The sequence below is a fragment of the Haemaphysalis longicornis genome, unplaced genomic scaffold, assembly GCF_048455015.1.
Source record: "Haemaphysalis longicornis isolate Haplotype H1 unplaced genomic scaffold, Haemaphysalis longicornis Haplotype H1 scaffold_3, whole genome shotgun sequence".
NCBI classification, from domain to species: Eukaryota; Metazoa; Arthropoda; class Arachnida; order Ixodida; family Ixodidae; genus Haemaphysalis; species Haemaphysalis longicornis.
In genome coordinates, this window is record NW_027526335.1 from 85457820 (window position 1) to 85475665 (window position 17846).

The following is a 17846-nucleotide window of genomic DNA, read 5'->3' on the forward strand; positions in this document are numbered from 1 at the left end:
CAACTAAGTATTACTACACCATGTATACGTCTCCCGTAATAAACCCTCACGGTGACCAATTAGCGCTGCACTTCACCACAGACTACACCTGTATGCATAGGGAGCAGATACCGGGGCACAGCATAATGTGGTTTACAAATTTTTCGCCTTCGGAAGGCGGAACAATTTCTGACCACCCTAATTTGTAAATTCTTTGAATAAAATATGTCGAAAACTAAGTGTAATCGCTTTGTGAAACCAACATTCCAAACAGGACATAGACGGGTGTTTCCGGAGCGCCATCCTTCATTCACAAAGTTTTCCAGGGTTAGCGGCCTTTCAGCGACCGAGAAAACCAATTGAAAGCTCTTTTTTGTACTTATAAAGGTCGTACGATCTTGTGAGCTGTTCACTTCTTAATTTCTTGACGTGTGTTTTACCCCCTTTGTGTTTTAAACGCAGTTGGTTGCCGCCTGAGAAGAAAAAAAAAACATTGCTTACAGCAGCATGTAATGTCTTACGATGTCATTATAAAATAATTAAAATTCTATAAAGCCTTCAAGATTTCGGTACTGCATGTTATGAGCTCTGCAGACGGAAAGTTAGGTGATTTCACTTACTAGGAGGGGAAATAAGCATCTCTATATATTACCTCGACCCTTGCTGTTCTGACTTGCGAAGCAAAAATTACTCGCTCGTACGGGTCAAAAAATAAATAAGTAATTATAATAACAAGCGCACACTCGTGCTCAGGCAGGCTGTTAAAAGAAAATTCCACGGCGAAGGGGAAAAAATACGAAAAGAAAACCCCTCTGTGCTTAGTATTGACTCAGCTATAACAGCCTACATTAAGGTCCGCGTCGGACAAAAAAAATATATCGCTAACTGACCATGGAAGAGTTAGGTACCGGAGGAACAATTTAAAAAAAAAAAGAAAGAAAAAAGTGTAGTAACGGTCGAACGGCGGCGAGATGCTAATGGCGAGGCTAATCCATCCGCACCGCACAAAGCCCAAAAACAAGCGCGACAGAAAACGCTGAGGACGGCGCACACTTTGGTACCATATTAGCGTAATGAGTTGGGGATCAAATTAAGCTTTCACAGCCTTAATTAGCTGTTTATATTGGAAGCCTGGGGTTATAAGCACGAATTCCGAAAACATTCGCGTCTCTATTTTTTTTTTCCGTTTCTCTTTTTTTTCCCCGCTCCCTCATGGATGTAAAGCAAAATGTCAGGTGCCCGAAAATAAGATGAGGCTCTAATTTCCCGTGTAGACAGCAACTATCAGAAGCAAAGTCATTCTGGGAAGCCTCTGCGCAGGCTTCCATTCGTGGTGTAGGCTGTGAAAGTTTGCTTTTTGCGCGCTGCGATGTCCCTTCGGCTGTTGTGGTAATACTAGTTTCTTTTTACTGGTGATTGGTAATTCAATATTGTGGCCGGAAAATCGCGGAAAGAGAGGGAAACAAAATGGCGGCCGCAATGGCTCATACGCTATTGCCAGCAAGCGAAAGAAGGCGGCGCATATAACTTGAAGGGGAAAACGTCTTCCAGATGTGCCTGCTAACTGTTTTTGCTTGTTATAGAGAAACACCCACCTTTATGTTGGTTGGTAACAGGTAATTCCCCGTTGGACACACGACAAGGCCTGCTTACATTTCCTCGGACTTCGCAGTAGAACATTTCGAACGTAACGCCGACGGAATTTCTAAATCCCGTGGGCGCACACTTTTAAGCGCTGGGAACGTGCTGCGTGTCCCACTTTCATAGCGAACAAAGCTAAACTGGCAATGTTTGTTATTGTTATTTTTAATGTTATAATTATTGCCACAGAATAAAAGCAATTGCAGCGTTAGCTGCCTTCGTTACTTTGGAAGCACCGTAAGTACTCGTTATAGCTAAATCGCTTTGCTTGAAGTGTTTCGCGTGGCCGCAACACTGGTACATAAAAAGCAAAACACCAAATTTTAGCGAAATTACGCTTATAACGAATTCGGTTTTTTTTTCTGCTGAGGTCTTTTTTTATAACGAGGGTTTAAGGTTATTTCATGAGGGTTTAACGTTATTTTATCAATATTGGCTGCTAGTGTAGGGCACATTTAAGAAACACGAGACAAAATAAAAAGAGAAAACACATTCGTTATAGAAAATATTACTCGGTTTTATTTCCGATAAGAAAGATAAAGAGGGAGAAGTGAAAGAACAACGTCCAGAAACAGCTCACGCGTCTCGTCCTCACTGGTTTATTGAAAACAACCAACCAACCAAACAAAAGATGTAAACCCGAAAAGAAACAACACAAGGCCTATAGGAGAAGTACAGGGCAGAAACAACGGCCGAGAAATTTCAACAGAAAACATCACACACGTTGTAATAAACAAAAGCAAGAAATATCCGACCGGGAGATGAAAAAAGTACAAGAACTAAGAAAAAGGGCAGCAAAGTACACAGTACCAACTTCTTTTTTTTTACCCTATTTGAATGCATAAAAATCAATGCAAATAAATTATTTGTGTTTTTTTTTTTAATTTTTTTTCCTGGTAGTGTAAACGGTGGGTTACCCCGGCCACAAATGACGGCTCCTGACCAGATTCTCTCAGGATTTGGAAACCGCGCAGGGGGCAGTTCAAAATGACTATGCGCGCACATGTGCACCAAGTAAAAATAAACACAAATAAACGCAGCAAGCACACTATCTCAATGGTTGACCCAGAAAGCCGAGTCACTTTGTGCAGGCGAGGCGGTTAATTTTTTAAGCTGCGGGGGTTTTGTTGCCTAGAGTGCAAGGAAAGCCCTTGCCATAATCAGGCAGACGTAACACCGTTGGATTCTCCGTGATCGATCTTTGAAGCTAATGAAAAAGCCCCTAACCAACACGGATAAATCAAACTGATGGTGCTCGAGAAACATATCCCGGCGATCCGGACCCAGATGTAAGTAAAGGTGCTTTGTCCAAAGTAACCTTTAGACGATCTCGCCGACATTATGCGCAACCTTGCCAGGACGCACTCCGAAGAACGAAAGGCGTGGTGTCATTCCGCGGCAGGTACCCGATTTGGTCGCGGAAGGGCGACAATGCGGTATGAAGAGTTGTACTGTTTATTGCGACCAGCCGGCGTTTTCTCCCCACGACAGGCGTGTTCTGCGGTGCAGCACTCCAAAGCCACAGGGGAGAGTTTTGTGCTTACGCGTTAATTTGACACAGCAGAATACATCAGGGCTCGTAATCTTTCAGGTTGCATTGTCCTAACGGTACCCACTGCTTTACGGGGCCGTCTTTGCATTCTGTTTATTTTTTTTTTTCTCTGAGGTGGGGAGGGGGTTAGCTTTAAGATGGATAGCACACCTTCCTCCGCGGTTATTTATACCGACGCGACGGATGTCCGTCGCTACCGAAGTTTCCACGGCCGTAGCGCTGCTGGCTAGCGGCTATCCAAACATACGAACCGCTGCGCTCCACAGGGCGCTTCATCACCGTTAGAAAGGACAAAGGAAGATCTCAGTGCGAACGATGTCTGAACCAAAACCGATCGACAGCCTCCAGGACTATTAAGGTTCGCTACGAGTAATTTGCCAAACGATCGTTCTATTGCAGGCGTCATTACCGCCACGTGCCAAGATAGTCTAAAACGGTAAAAAAAAAAAAAAAGAACGAACAGCAAACACCTTAACTGAGAGTTCCTTTCATAATCCTTATTGACACGTGCTATCGTGCGAAGGGCAAACTGCGCTGTACTTTGTGCATTTTTTTGTTTGTTTTTAGATTCTTCTTTTCAAAAATCGCAGCGTGTCGAGTTGATACGTGTTAAGATAGAATACGCTATTTTTACAAATGATAACAGACTGTTTACGCACGTTAAAGATTCCTAGGTGGTCAGGATTAATCCGGAGCCCTCCATTACAGCGCGCCTCACAGCCCTGCTGTAATGTCGGCGCGCAAAGCTCCCTAAATATTGAATTTTCCCGCGAGCAACGTAACATATTGAAAGTCGCTGCATCAGGCGTGCGCAACTATTCCCGAACGAGGTGATTTGGAGCACGTTAAATTCCAAAAATGTTTACGACGGTTTTTTAATACGGGGTGTCCCCCCTCCCCGTGGCTTTTGGCGAGCGCTGCAGACACATCTCCCATCTTCCAGCTAGGCGACGGCGCAGGGGTTTGACTGTGGGTATGCTGCGCGCTTTTGGCGAGAAGCAGCTGAACTCAGCTCCGCGAATTAGAGCAAGCACGCCTGCATGCCTGAGAGTTGCGAGCGATAAATAAAAGTCGACGAGTCCTGGCGGGCCAGAAAGGAGAGGAACCAAGTAACGAGGGGAGGTTAAAGGGGTGCCGGTGCAGGTAGGCGCGACGGACGAGCCCGGCGAGTGCTGCAGTGCCGGCCGAGACGGCTGCGCCCTGCCGCCCCCAGGAACGGGGCCCCACGGCGGGGCCAGGTGCACGCGCGGCGGGCAACGGCCACCTGTGCGAGCCGGCGCGCTCCGCTGCCGCCCGGGGGCGCTGCCTGCCCGCGCCACCGTCGCGCGTCGCCGAACCCCCTCGTCGGCGGCCAGCTACTACGAGCGCGACGACGCTCCACGCGGCAGTGTTGTGTAGTAGGCAGGAAACTTTGCAGCGATACGCGGTCGGAGTAGGTGTACACGGCCAGCGTTATGCGCCACGGGGCGATCGCGTACACCTGTGGAGTGTGACGCCAGGTTTTATCATCATCGTCGGACTGCCGAGTCCGTGCTTCTCCAGCCGTTCCTGTCTTATTCTTTGCCTCTGAATTTTCTATTTTCGTCACCCCATGGTGTTAATGGCCGCCCTCTACCTCTAGACCCGTTTCTTGGTGGTCCAACGTTTGTCAGTTCACTTCCATACTTGTCCAGCCTCTTTCCGCATCATACCTAGGACATATTCCACCGGAGATTGCTCCCTAATCAAATGCCCTCGTTTCCTCTCTCTCACCCTCACTCCTACCATCCTTCTTTGTATGGCTGGCTGGGCGATCTAAGCTTTCTTTTAACGCTGTTTACCGTGGCTCTGTACCTCTGGCCGTGTGCACACAAGGGCGTAGCGAAAGTCGCTCGAACACCACTGCCGCATCGCGGGTATTCCGTGTTCCCTTTCCCTTTCCTTCCTGAGATCAATGCGACGGGGCAGTTCGTGAACACGTACGTCAGGGTCCGCTGACGCTAACTGCGATTGAGCAAAATGGCCGGAGTCATGGACGCGGCAAGATCGGGCAACGAGCGCCTCTCTAAACACGATTCGAAGACGGCCCTCAGAAAGACTCCGAGCTACTTGATAATTCTTAGAGCGCAACCCCGATGACCGCGCTTCATGCTTAGCCTAGTAGTGCGATTACCCTATAGACATTTCTGGGCCGCGCACAACAACGACGTTGTTGAGCAGAAAAGAACTCAGAGTGGTAGTTAACACTCACATCCCGTTTACTCGACGCAAGATTTGGCAAATGTATCAAATATGGCTTCTATAGAAAACAACAGACAATGGCAAGTGTTATTGTGAACCAACAATGACTAAAAAGTATCCGCAGAAGCTGCTGCTCCTTGGTCCGATAGTGATACGCGTGCACAAATAATAATAATAATAAAAAAATAAAGAAACAACAACGGCGCACGCCATTTGTACGCGCAATGGCACATTACAATGTCCGATTAGAAGGGAAGCGCCGTTTGAATTGACTCGGCCTCCAAGACGACCTCCCCGCACTGAATGCATGGAGGAACAAGCGTCAGGTATTTCACTCGACAATTATTGAGCTATGCTGCCAGATCGTCACTTTTACCAAATACGTGGCTAACATATACCGCTATCCCAGCAAAAACGACAGTGAACCCATCTTTAAACTTGGCGTTAAAACCGGCGAAACAATCATGGCATAAAAATACTCCTCGCTGTTATTCTTCCGTTCTGTTTAATAACCTTGGCACCAGCGTCAACTTCGAGGCTAAGTATGTACGCTTAACAGAATTTCTCACATAGTGTCGTGAACCATGGCACAAACCCCGTGCTCCAACTATTCAACATGCAAGCTACGATTATACCTCGGGGTCTTCACAAAAAAAAAAAAAAATAGTGGGGAGGGGGGGGGGGGGGAGGAGATGGTCTGCACTCTCAGTCATCTTAAACCTGTGCACGCAATCGCCGCAGCACTCTGGGTGTCACTTGTTTGAAGGGATAGCCAACCGCTTCCTGTCGAGTGCATGTCGTATAGCTCATATGAAATCCAGCGTTATATAGAGCGGGGTAACAGCAAAAAATTCGTAAATAAATTGGAGAAAATCATTTTAATTTGGAACTAAATTTTCTGAAATATGGAAGGTCGCTCCACGTAGTGTCGAAACGTAACAATACCGCTTGTGGGCAAACGGCTTCGTCGTTTGCTATTCGTGACTTAAAAACCGCATAAAGGAATATGATAGACTGCAATTTATTACAGTTTCAGCTGGGGACATTTTTTTTAAATACCTCTTCTTATTGTCATTGTTGCCAGCATTCGTTTTGGTTCCATATACTTAAAGTTGGTAGATCCAAAAATTCCCAGTTCAAACATAGGGCCCTACGAGGAAGGCCATTTGTGTTTAAGGTGATTTAAGTGATGCCCTTTCATTCGGGATAGACAGCGTATACTCCACAAAAATCGGTTGGCTGTCCCTTTAAAGAATTACCTATTCCTCACCAATCACGTAACAAACGCACACGAACTGGGAACATTGTACAAAAATGTTACTAGAACACACTAAAATGAGCAAACGGCTGAAATGTGGCATACACGCGAAGAAACGGGTCAATACCCGGCAGAGAAACCGAGCAGCACGCATGCGCACACGTGCTCCACTTTCTCATCGACGGCCCACGTGTTTCTGCGGAGATCATAGTGAGCTGAACGCGGCGGCGAGCATTGCAAGCGCCACACCGCACTTCATTGCACGAGCCGTTTACAGACGCTGCTACCATTCCCGCGCTTCCAACGTCGTCGCTGCGTGCTTGCGCCAACGCCACCAAGAACACGAAGCCTGCGCACCGCACCGAGATCGCATGTTGTCGTTTGGACGGCCTCTCAACTGAATGTCGGTGAACTAAAATGCCACAATTGAGCTGCTACACGACATTTTTTTTTCAAATGCAATGGGTTGAAATGCCATTTGAGTTCAAGGAGCACATCCCTGACCTTTAAGGTTCCAAAATCTTTGGAACGCAAATGTTCGTACTCTTAAGCGCAGTTTCTGCATGTCGTATAATTACGAAAATAGTTATAAATAGCAAGTTTTAAATACTTTTCATTTTCTTTTTGTTGTTTTTTATCACTCATTCTACGATTGCAGCGGAAATTTGTACTCTCGACACCAAAAGTGGCCGCCGAGGCCATACTGCCTATTCTGTTTAGTAAATAAACTCGCCTATATTTATAATTACGACCAATTTTATAACTGATGACGGCGTTTCTTTTTTTTGGCCCAGTTTAACGCTCAAATATATATATATATATTTTTGCAAAATTACGAGAATAAACCTTAGCAGCAATAGCGACATTAAAGCATGGCTTCAGTGAACACCTACGTTTTCAACTGCCTTTGAGATTTGTCGAGTATATCGGTGGAACTGCTTGCAGTTCGAATCGCTTTAGAAGTTTTCAAGGCCTTCTGACTCGAATGTCATTTCAAACGCCCGTGTAGCGAGGGGATAAGAAATAATCGCTCGAGGTGCGAGGAGTGCAATGGTATCGACCAGGCGCGAACGAGTCTTTAATCCTGGTGGTGTCGGCACATGCACGCGCGCATTTTTACATAGACGCACGCACCTAACGCTGTACTTCCAACTGTGATGTGTCCAGGACACCACCACGTCAACGACGCCACGCCACAGCGCCAGTGTATACACTTGGCGGAGGGCGTGCCTATACCCGTATTACCGTGGACAACGCTTCGGTGCGGCGTTATAATATGGTCTTGTGTCCTTTTGATACTTTCGCAAAAGCCTTTGATTATAGAGCCTTTGGAACACGACGAATAACGCTTGCAGAACAGAAAGTTTGCATGTTTTTTTTTTGTCTTTGCATTTTTGATATCGCGCAGAAAGAGACGCTAAAGGGGTTGAAGGGGGGGGGGGGGGGGTAGAAAGACGGGGGGATGTAAGTTTTGGAGGTTGCTGCCTGCGCATAGGGCATTGCTCGATTCGCGACAGGCACACGAGCGAAGCCTCTCGGTAAAAGGAAGACAGGCCTTTCTTTTTGATGGTCGCGAGTCTATACTATATGGGCGGTCACGCAAGGAGCCCCGGATGACGCCGTGCTGCCGTGTGCTTCCCTGTACGTCACCTAACTCTTTCCTTTTCTTTTTACAATATGGACACTGACAATATCTTTGCCTATGTATATATATATAATATTTATATATATATATCAATGTATGTATAATATCCTATACGCTCACAAACACCTTTTCAAAATACATACAAGGAACTGGAAAATAAAGAGCGCGTTTTGATATTCAACCGTCAAACGTTTGATTTCCTCTTTTTCCTCGCTCAATACCCGTTGGGAGGCACGAACCGTCGAGTGCCAAATCGTGTCCACAAGTTCGCTACAACACACGCGCCCGAAGGCCCCGGCGTGGACACGGGGCGAACAGGGGGAGGGTAACAAGGGAGCGTCCGTGCAAAAATACTTCTCCGCAGCCGCCGGAGAGGCCCCGGTGGCGGGGGGAGGGAGGGCTAGGACGAGGCGGCCAGGGCGAAGGAGCCGTTGCTCGTGTCCCCGTCGCGGTCCGGCGAGCTGGACAGGCCCCGCGCCAGGCTGGGCGGAAGCCCGTGCGGCAGCGCCAGGCCGTGCGCCAGCCCGCGCCGCCGCACAAGGTCCAGCTGGAAGCCCGCCGCTAGCCGGTCCTCGAGCCGCTCGCCCACCAGCCGGTGGTCTACGCTCAGTCTGTGGTCTACACCCAGCCGGTGGTCCACCGTCAGTCTGTGGTCCACGGCCGACAGACGGTGGTCCACGACACCCAGCCGGTCGGTCAGCAGGTCCCGCCGGAGGCGGTCGTTGTTGAGGCGCAGGTCCTCCTCCTCCTCCTCCTCGTCGTCCTCCATGAGCATGTCGTCGTCCTCCTCCTCCGGCGCCTCGGAGTCGGAGCGCGAGCTGGAGAGGTCGAGCACGCCGGGGGTCGGGTAGCGGTACGGCGTCGAAGGCAGCAGCAGCGGCGTCGGAGACATGGACATGTCCAGCGGCTCGGTCTGCTCCGTCTCGAGGAACAGGTCCCGCTGCTGCGGCGTCAGGATGCGAATCGTGTGGCGCGGCTTGCGGCGGCTCTTGGGTGGCTCGGGCCCGGGGCCCGTGGCCGAGTGCGCCGTGGGGGGACCCGCGGGCGGGGCCGTCAGCGCCGCGGCCAGGCTGTTGGCGACCACGACGCTGGGTGCGGGCGGCGGCGGCGGCGAGGCGGCCAGCTCGTAGGCCCTGGGCCGGCGGCCGCGGCGCGGCTTCCCCGCGTTCGCCTCGTCCTTGGGGCACTTGTGGTGCATGAGGTGGTGCCGTCGGCGGAAGCGGCCCAGGCAGAGCTTGCACTCGAAGGGCTTCTCGCCCTTGTGGATGAGCATGTGCGCCTTGAGCTGGTTCGAGTCGGAGAACTTGGAGTCGCAGAGCTCGCACGCGTACGGTCGCTCGCCCGTGTGCACGCGCAGGTGTCGGCGCAGGTTGGCCACCTGGACGAACTGGCGGTCGCAGTGGGTGCAGTGGTAGGGCTTCTCGCCCGTGTGCAGCCGCATGTGCGTCTTGAGGTGGTGGTCGCGCGTGAAGCGCTTGTGGCACTCGCGGCACTCGAACGGCTTCTCGCCCGTGTGCGTGCGCTCGTGGTTCTGGAGCACGTGCTTGTAGCCGAAGCATCGCCTACAGACAGTGCAGGTGAAGACCTTGTCGCGCGGCGCCTCGCGTCGTCCCAGCAGGTTCGAGAGGAAGGCCAGCTCGCCCGTCGTCGACGAGGCGGCGCCCGGCAGCGGAGGGCTGCGCGAGCCCCCGCCGCCGCCACCGCCGCTCGACGGCACCGAGGAAGAACCCGCCGCGCCATTGCCGCCGCTCGTCGTGCTCGCCGCGCTGCCGGGGCTGCCGCCGTTGCTGCGACATTCCTCGGCCTCACTGGCCTCTTTCATCGCACTCCGGTGACCTGCGTCCAGGGGGAAGAAGGGGTTAGCACGACATGACCCGACACTCAGCCGTTACGCGCGAGAAAAGTAAAAATAAAATAAAAAATAAGTGCTGACGAATGCCAACAGATCGGGTGTAATATGGTTGACGCTAAGACGCTAATGCTACTTTTCCGCCTGGAAGCAAGAAAAAAAAAGGGGGGAGTTATGCATGGACAGGATGCGTTCACAATAAATCGGCGCACAAAAAGGAGCAGCTAAATACAAAGAGAGTGTATCCCCCTTCGGCACGAGCCTGCAAAGACACAATGGGGACTGGAGGAATGAAATTTCGCACAGGCACGTGCACACAAGTTCATTCCCACGTAAAGCCACCGATGCAGATTAAGAAACCTCCTGAAAATAAAATTCCAAGCTATGAAGGCCGAACTTGCGATCTTAACATCAGCGAGAGGAATACAGTTGATGTCCCAGGTGTCCTTAAGCTCATTTCGTGTTGAAATGTTTCTAAGAACTTGAGTTAAGGCTAAATTCTACGTTTTGGCTAATTGTCTGAATGTGCCATGAGAATCTCTGGTTTACAAAAAACGCGGACGATAACATGCATTGAGATTTTCCTGGAGAACCTTCTTTTTGTGAACATTTGTCAACCTTATCATACACCCCTTTAATGAAGTTGAGTTGGCTTTCTTTTATAGCGCAAAACCTTACGGTGAAGCCGTCTTTCAATTCCCTAACGGGATCTTTATTGGCCCATTGGCCCTTAGGTCGTTGGCTTTCTTTCATAGCACAAGTTCTTGCGGTGAAGCCTTCCTTAGCGTCCATTAGTGGATTGTTATCGGCACGTACGGCGGATGGCGCGAGACAGCCGTTTCCCACTAGCAGCTGTCGTTACAATCATCGCACCTTGTTTACGTCACTTCAGGCTTTCCTCATTTTACGCGTGAGCAATTTCTCAAGATTGTACTTTCGAACACACAAGCAATCATTCAGCGCAGAATCGAGTGTGACTTAGGCTCAATCTGCCATGGACGCCTCATTGAGCAAACGCTAGAGCTTGTATATCATTACCCCTTTCAAAAACCCTGCAATACACACCGGTCAGACGTCTATATAGGCCTATGAACATCGTTACTTTGATACTCCCGTCGAACAGAGCGAACCATACAGAGAGTTCCGGTTTATAGAGTTCGTAACCGAGCAGCGAGCTATAACAACAAATTTGGTTTTAACAGAAACGAGATCCGAAACAAATCACACATACAGTTTGCCCGATGTGTCTTATTACCGGAGCGATCAGCAACAAATAACAGTCAGTACCGTGGGATGACCGCGCTTAGGCGTCTAGTGAAGCCCGAGAAAGTGAGACGTAAAATCGTGCATCTACGTCAGTGAGCGTGATGTCTCAAAAAGTCCACCCTTCCCCCTTCATCTTCCTCGTAGTTGCAGGACTCATCCGAAGCACGTGACTTTCCTTCGGGACGTTTAAACACACAACAACTACTCCACATAACGCAATCCGCACTCTTCCGCGTGCAATTAAACCAGCGACATCGACCTCTACAAGACAACCTCTCCGCGCGAAGTGAGCGGTGGAGTGGCCGCCGAGAAAGACGTACCCCATGGAAGCCCGTTGAAGCGGCTGCCGGAGGACCGTGTCGCGCGCACGGGGCGAGGGACACGGCGTGCACGAGAAGGAGTCACGCGAGGAGCGGCATGGCGTGGGCACTGCGTAACCGGACGACCAAGGGCATTCTCGGAGACCCCGACCTTGACGCCCCGCCGAGGGAAAGGGGCAAGGAGGCCAGAATGGGGACAAGAAGACGCGCCGGCGCAGAGAGAGCATGGAGGGAGAGCGAAAAGTCGCACGGCAGGACCATTGTCGAGGCAGGGACAAGAGGGAAAGAGAGGCCAAGATACGGCGGAAGGGGTACGCACACCAAGGAGCCGACGCGCTGCCAACTGCAACCCCCGAACAGACCGCCAAGCACACAAACAAGCAGCGCGTGCTCCGGCAATGGGCTCGCCGGGCAATTCAGAGTGAGCCGCCCCCTCCTGCTGTCTGAAGCCTTTTCGCGCTCCCTTCTGAGCGTGAGGTCTTGCATTAAAAAAGAAAAGCAGGAAGAAAGAAGACGGCTGGCCGACAGGAGCAAGTGGTAAAAAAACCGCCGAACGCCGTCGGCGGGGTGCTCCCCCCTCCATTGCTTTCGTTCGACGAGAGACTCCACCACAGTGAGAGCCCGGCGTTTTTTTGTTGTTTTTTTAGCGGGCGTTTAATTAGAGGCGGCGAGGGGCAAAGCAGTGAAGAAAAAAAAAGCGGCGAGGAAACAAAAGGAGGCCACTTGTGTTCGGTGGCCTTGAGCGGTCCACCGTGCGTCCATTGTGGAAGGCTGCACTGGGCCGCAGCTTGTTGCGGCCGTGGAGAAAGAAAGCGGCGCTCGAGGGCGCGCCTCGACCGAATAAAGGGTTTGCCGCATCTCCGACTCCGAGGGCAGGAAGAACAAGCGCCAGAAACGGATACGGGACGGAGGGTGGGCGTGGGGGTAGCGGTAGGAAAGAAGCACAGAAGACCATTCCGGCGAGTCCCAGACGATTAAGTGGCCGTGGCAACACCGTCTACTCAAGGAAGCCTGCCCTCGACGCAAGATAGACCTATTGCGATCTTCTTAACGGCAAATATTTAAGCGAGAAACGTCGCCAAGAAACAGCCATCAGCATGACGAAGCGGAACTTGCGATTAAGATGACGAGAAATACAAGCAGAGGCGGAGTGTTCGGGTCTGTGCTCTTTAGAAGGCGTCGTTGCCTCGTGTATCGGCTTCTCGGAGAAGATTGCGTCGCCTCAGTGTCGCCTCGCTCGTGCCGGAGGGTTAGTGGAGGAGGCACGTGGCACGTTCTCCCATTCAAAGTCGCCCGGGTGGTTTTCCTTGTCGGTGGACCCTTTCAACTCGGCTTGTTGCGTTGGGCCGCTTACTACTCCTCCTTAAACCCGCGTTGCCTGTCGCCCCTCTTTGAGTCGCGCCTTTCTGGCGTCTCCTTCGGCGTCCTTTGCCCGTTCGTCAGGCCGCTTTTTGCCCCGCAGAGAGATGGAAAGGCGTGATAAGGAACTGTTTGAGGATAACAGGGGCGGTTAAACCGATTCCGCCTGTGTTTGCGTACGTAGACAATGCTGCACAAAGCGTGCCGAATGCCCGACGTCTCACCCTCAGGCTGACGGCGAAAAAACCGCCACGTATAATTGGTTAGGAGTCGCAACTTTCACGGAGGTACACGGTATATACACACAGAGCGGCACTCAGCGACGTTTCTGCCAGCTTTCGAGGTGGAGGGCCGAGTTGCATGAAGCCGACATGTCGGAGGGCCGGAAGGCAATATGGAAGGGGGGGGGGATTTTTCTATTTGCAAGCAAAGAGAAAACATTCAGAGATATTTGAGAATAATTGGCAATAACCTGGTTAAGTGTGAAGATGGGGGAAGGTCCAAGTGGAAGCTATCAATTCTCTGTTCTTGTCTGCCGTCTAACTCCATATGAGGTCGAAACTGGCGTGTCGACCTTCAGATAGGAAGTGACAGGGGGAAGGGGGGGGGGGGGGGTTGACAATGTCCTGGGGGCCGCATAATAGTGCCCCGCGCGCCGCAGGTTGTCGACCCCTGTGCTAGCAGATCTTAACAGGCGAAGTTGCGTCACCCTGACGCACTAGCTACTTAATACTATCCTTTAGCAGGTGTACACATGCATGCATACAAGGCTAGGCGCTATTCTTACAGCAAGGACGTATACTTCGTTTTGATGCTGCAACATTACCGGACTGGTGGTGATGCTTCGCGGTATCGTGAACCCTGGCCGCCACGTTGGGAAAAACGGAGCCGTAACAGCAATACAGACCTCGTCGTTCTCGTCTTCGCCGACGCAGGAGATTGGCCAAGATACTGGATGTCAACTATATCACAATCGCCGTCGCCGTCGACGCGCAGTTTTCGCTGCATTGCCCTCGCGCAACCCGTCAGGCCCAACTGCTTTATCACGCGTCGGGCAAGGCATGCTCCTAAACTCCACGTGCGAGAAAGCGTCGTGCAAGGGTCGAACTGAACGAGTCGGAGCAGGTGGGCGAAAGGAGCTCCAAGGCTGTGTTCTGAACAAAAGCAACAAGACACGACTCTATCGGATTAAAAATATGGTCAACGGATGTTCCTTGAAGGTGGCCAAATAATCTGAAGGCGCGATCTCGCTTGAGGGAGCGAGCAGGAGGAACAAAGGAACGTGCCATCTTTTGGCGCTCGACAGGAGGTTCAAATAAACAGTGAGCGGGAGACGGAGTACAGGGGGTCTGCGGGCAGATGAGGATAATGGAGCTGCGCAAAAAGACTCCTTAGCTGTGGAGCATGTGGGAATAAATTTGCAGGAATTGTTGTTCTTTTTATTATTATTTTGAGAGCGGATAACGGGTAACGCTTATGGTCTTGGTCTGTTGCTCCAGTTTCCGGCTCTTGTTCAGGTTATTAAGCCATTATGTGTTGACATCATGCATTTTAAGGTAAACTGCACCAGGGGTTTATCCAGAATTTGGGGGGGTGGGTTGCTCGTGGTTGTGGAATCTTTTTTGTGGGGTGTGGAAATCCTTCTGCGGGTTGTAAGGGTTGTGTCGGGGGGGGGGGGGGGGGGGGAGTATAAATTCTTGAACTGCACAAGTTAAATGACGCGCTCTCTCTCCGACTTGCGACTGTCTTTACTAATGGACATCACTAAGACATCAATATGAACAAGCACGGAAGTGATTGGCTTTCATTTCCCTCCTTTCTTCCCTTACCCATGCTCGGACCACTGGTCTTCCTGTATTAATAAATGGTTTTCAATCAATCAATCAATCAATCAATCAATCAATCAATCAATCAATCAATCAATTAATCAATCAACCAATCATTCTTCCATCCCGGGATTGAAGGGCGCGCACAAATGCAAGCGTATAGGGTTTGAGGAGGGGAGGGGCGGGGGTGGGGGGGCGGGGGGGGTTCTGACACAGACCCTTTCATTCATGAGCTCCGTTAAAGAAATGTGTCCCAGCATTCTTGTTTTTGGTGGTATTTTAAATTCATATCTTTGGAAGAAGCTAGACTTATTTCTAGACTTCTTTTTAAACTCTTGTAATGGCTCAAGCAGTTACACAACAGAAAGGGAAAGTTATGGCAAAGTTGCGTTAAGCAGGAAACGATGTGTAGAGCTGTGCAAATAAAAATCGATAACATTCTTGCAATGCTTGAAAGCGAATTGAACTTCTCGCAAGCATTACAATACACTTGCTTTCGGGCACATGATCGCACACTCGGTTGCTTCCAAACTGATTTTTCTTGGTGTTGGATACCTGCTTGAAATATTTGACGGATCCATGCTTTGTCTGGGCGCTGTTTAGTCGTGGCTATACGAGTGCAAACCCCACAGCATCATAAATATGCGTGCAAAACCGTGGACGTGTCAAAGCACTGCCGAAAACGATAGAGATCCCTGGCTGCTTAAAAATGTTTTTGCGCCCTTAATTATGCATATCCTACCGCACGCACAAAAAAGACAAAAAGAAAAACGACGATGGCCTTTTTAGTGCTACTTATGGATTAAGCATACACGATGTTGCCTGCACTTTATTCTTGCTGGTCACCAAATGAAAGAAACCCAACTTTTGCGCTCCTACCTGGACGCCTTGGGACTACTCCCCGCATTTCGCTCTGGGCCCAGTAATAATAGACGGAAGTACTAAGGACTATGAACAGTGTTCAATGGACTTTCCGTTTTTCCTGCCCTCTGTCTCCCTGTCTCTCCTCTCTATCAATCTACCCCCCCCCCCCCCCCCACCACCCCCACAAACACACACACACACACACCAGCAGGCGTCCATGGTGTCCACCCCTGACAAATTACTCCTGCTGGTGGAGTTTTCTTTCGCTTATCCCATCAATGAATACCTTCATTTATCCATTTGCGATGTTATGTACATGACCCATCAGGATTGGTGGCAAAGTTAGCCATTATTGGTATCGAAAAACGGCTTTAGAGGCCCATATTCTTGCACCTGTAACTCAAAGGAGCTTTGCGCACGCTCGGAGAGGAGGAAAGCTCCAATCGTGCCTTGTCACTGCACGCGCGTGCGCTCTTCGCGTATTTACAAGAGTAGTGGGTACAACGGAGGTGTCGTGCTGTTGCCACACCCACTGTCCTGGAAAGTGTTTGCGCTGTAATGCGTCGTCGTATCCGAAACAGCACAGAAGCGTTGGTAACGTACGTGGTTCTGCATTGCGACTGCATTCGGGCTGCACCCATGTCGTCGCAATTGTAGTGACGTTTTTCAACGATGACGTCGCCTCCCGTCTGAGCCAATTCAATTAGGCGAGAATCTCTTTCTCACTTACGACAGAACCCGTCGCGTTAGTGCTCTGGAGAGTGCATTGCTCTTAACCGTTCCTCTAAATGACACCTTCCCGTGCAACATTCGCATAAAAAAAAGCCCCTGCCTGTTCGTTGCCATTTCAGGCTTCATGTAACCATATCCCGCAGCAATTGCCGTACACGATATACAGGCACAGATCGGATTTTGCCATTATATCTCTCTAAAAAAAAGTAACATGAACGGACGTGACTTTTAAAATTTTTTTTGGAGCACATAAAAACTCGGTTTGAGCATCAACCATATATAGCGCGCATACCAAGTTACCGCGGAATGTGAGCATCAACCTCTATATATACGGCGTCCCTATATATCCGGTTGACTCCTTAAAAATCGGTACGTTCCATGGGTAAGCTTGCAGTGTACAGCACACAGAGTTTACTTTCTGCTGTCTGACAGGATATGGACATAAAGGACTCAACAGCTTTGCCGAATTCCTGTAGGCGCCGCCACTTGAGTGAAAATGGACACCGCTCATAAGCGACACCCGGAAAGATCGGAAGGCCCCCTTAAAAAAGGACTGTTATGCTGTGTAAGTTAGTCGGGGCAAGGCGAAATAACTAAAAAATACTGATTTCTGCATTTCTTCGCAACATGTCGAGCGACTCAGAAGAGCTGATTCGGAGAAGAGCGGATTCGGGCACCCCTTAATTGGATTGAGCTAAAAAGGGGAATGGAAACACGAAAGAGTAAGAATCAACGTGTTCTTTATAAGGGAGAGTGAGCTCAGACATGGCTGTCATGTTCGGCTCATACTTCCAGCTTCACTCGTTGTAACACAGAAGGCAGAGAATGCTGATATCGCGGTTTGATAAACACGACAACCCGGTAATTAGGTGCAAATAATGAGGTGTGGGAATGTACATATATCCGTGGCTTCTTACACAAATTTTCGCCTACATATATGGCTACGATCGAAGCAGCTTGCTGGTGTTAAAAATACGGGGGCATCTTGGATAACCCCGAATACCAGCAGCAGCAAAAACTGGATTTTCCGCTTTGGACGGAATACGGAAAAAACAAAACAAATATCTTTGTTACAGGAGTGATCACTAAAGATTCTCAGCCAAATGAAGGAATAGTAACATTGTTCTTTTTACTGCCACTGACATAACGAAATTTACATCTTCAAAACTATAGCGGCATCGGAATGAGCATCGCTGAAACTTGCAGCCGAATCAATTTATACAAATACACATAGTTCGTAATTCTAAAAAAGAAGACAACATTGCGGGCGCTCGCAAAGAAAGCACGAAATTAAAGTCCCCACTTCACCTTTGAACGATGCAGTTGACAGAAGTG

General features: G+C 49.9%; 1 protein-coding gene across 3 annotated transcripts in view; it reads right to left on the reverse strand.

Annotated features, from left to right (window-relative positions):
* Positions 1-6225: 6225 nt before the first annotated feature.
* Positions 6226-17846, reverse strand: part of LOC144174764 (uncharacterized) — a 163337-nt gene continuing 151716 nt past the window's right edge. For all 3 annotated transcript variants that reach the window (XM_077703630.1, XM_077703631.1, XM_077703632.1), the window contains one exon: positions 6226-10131. In XM_077703630.1, the coding sequence (XP_077559756.1) occupies positions 8696-10131 (1436 nt within the window). In that variant the 3' untranslated portion in view covers positions 6226-8695. The remainder of the gene's footprint in view (positions 10132-17846) is intronic.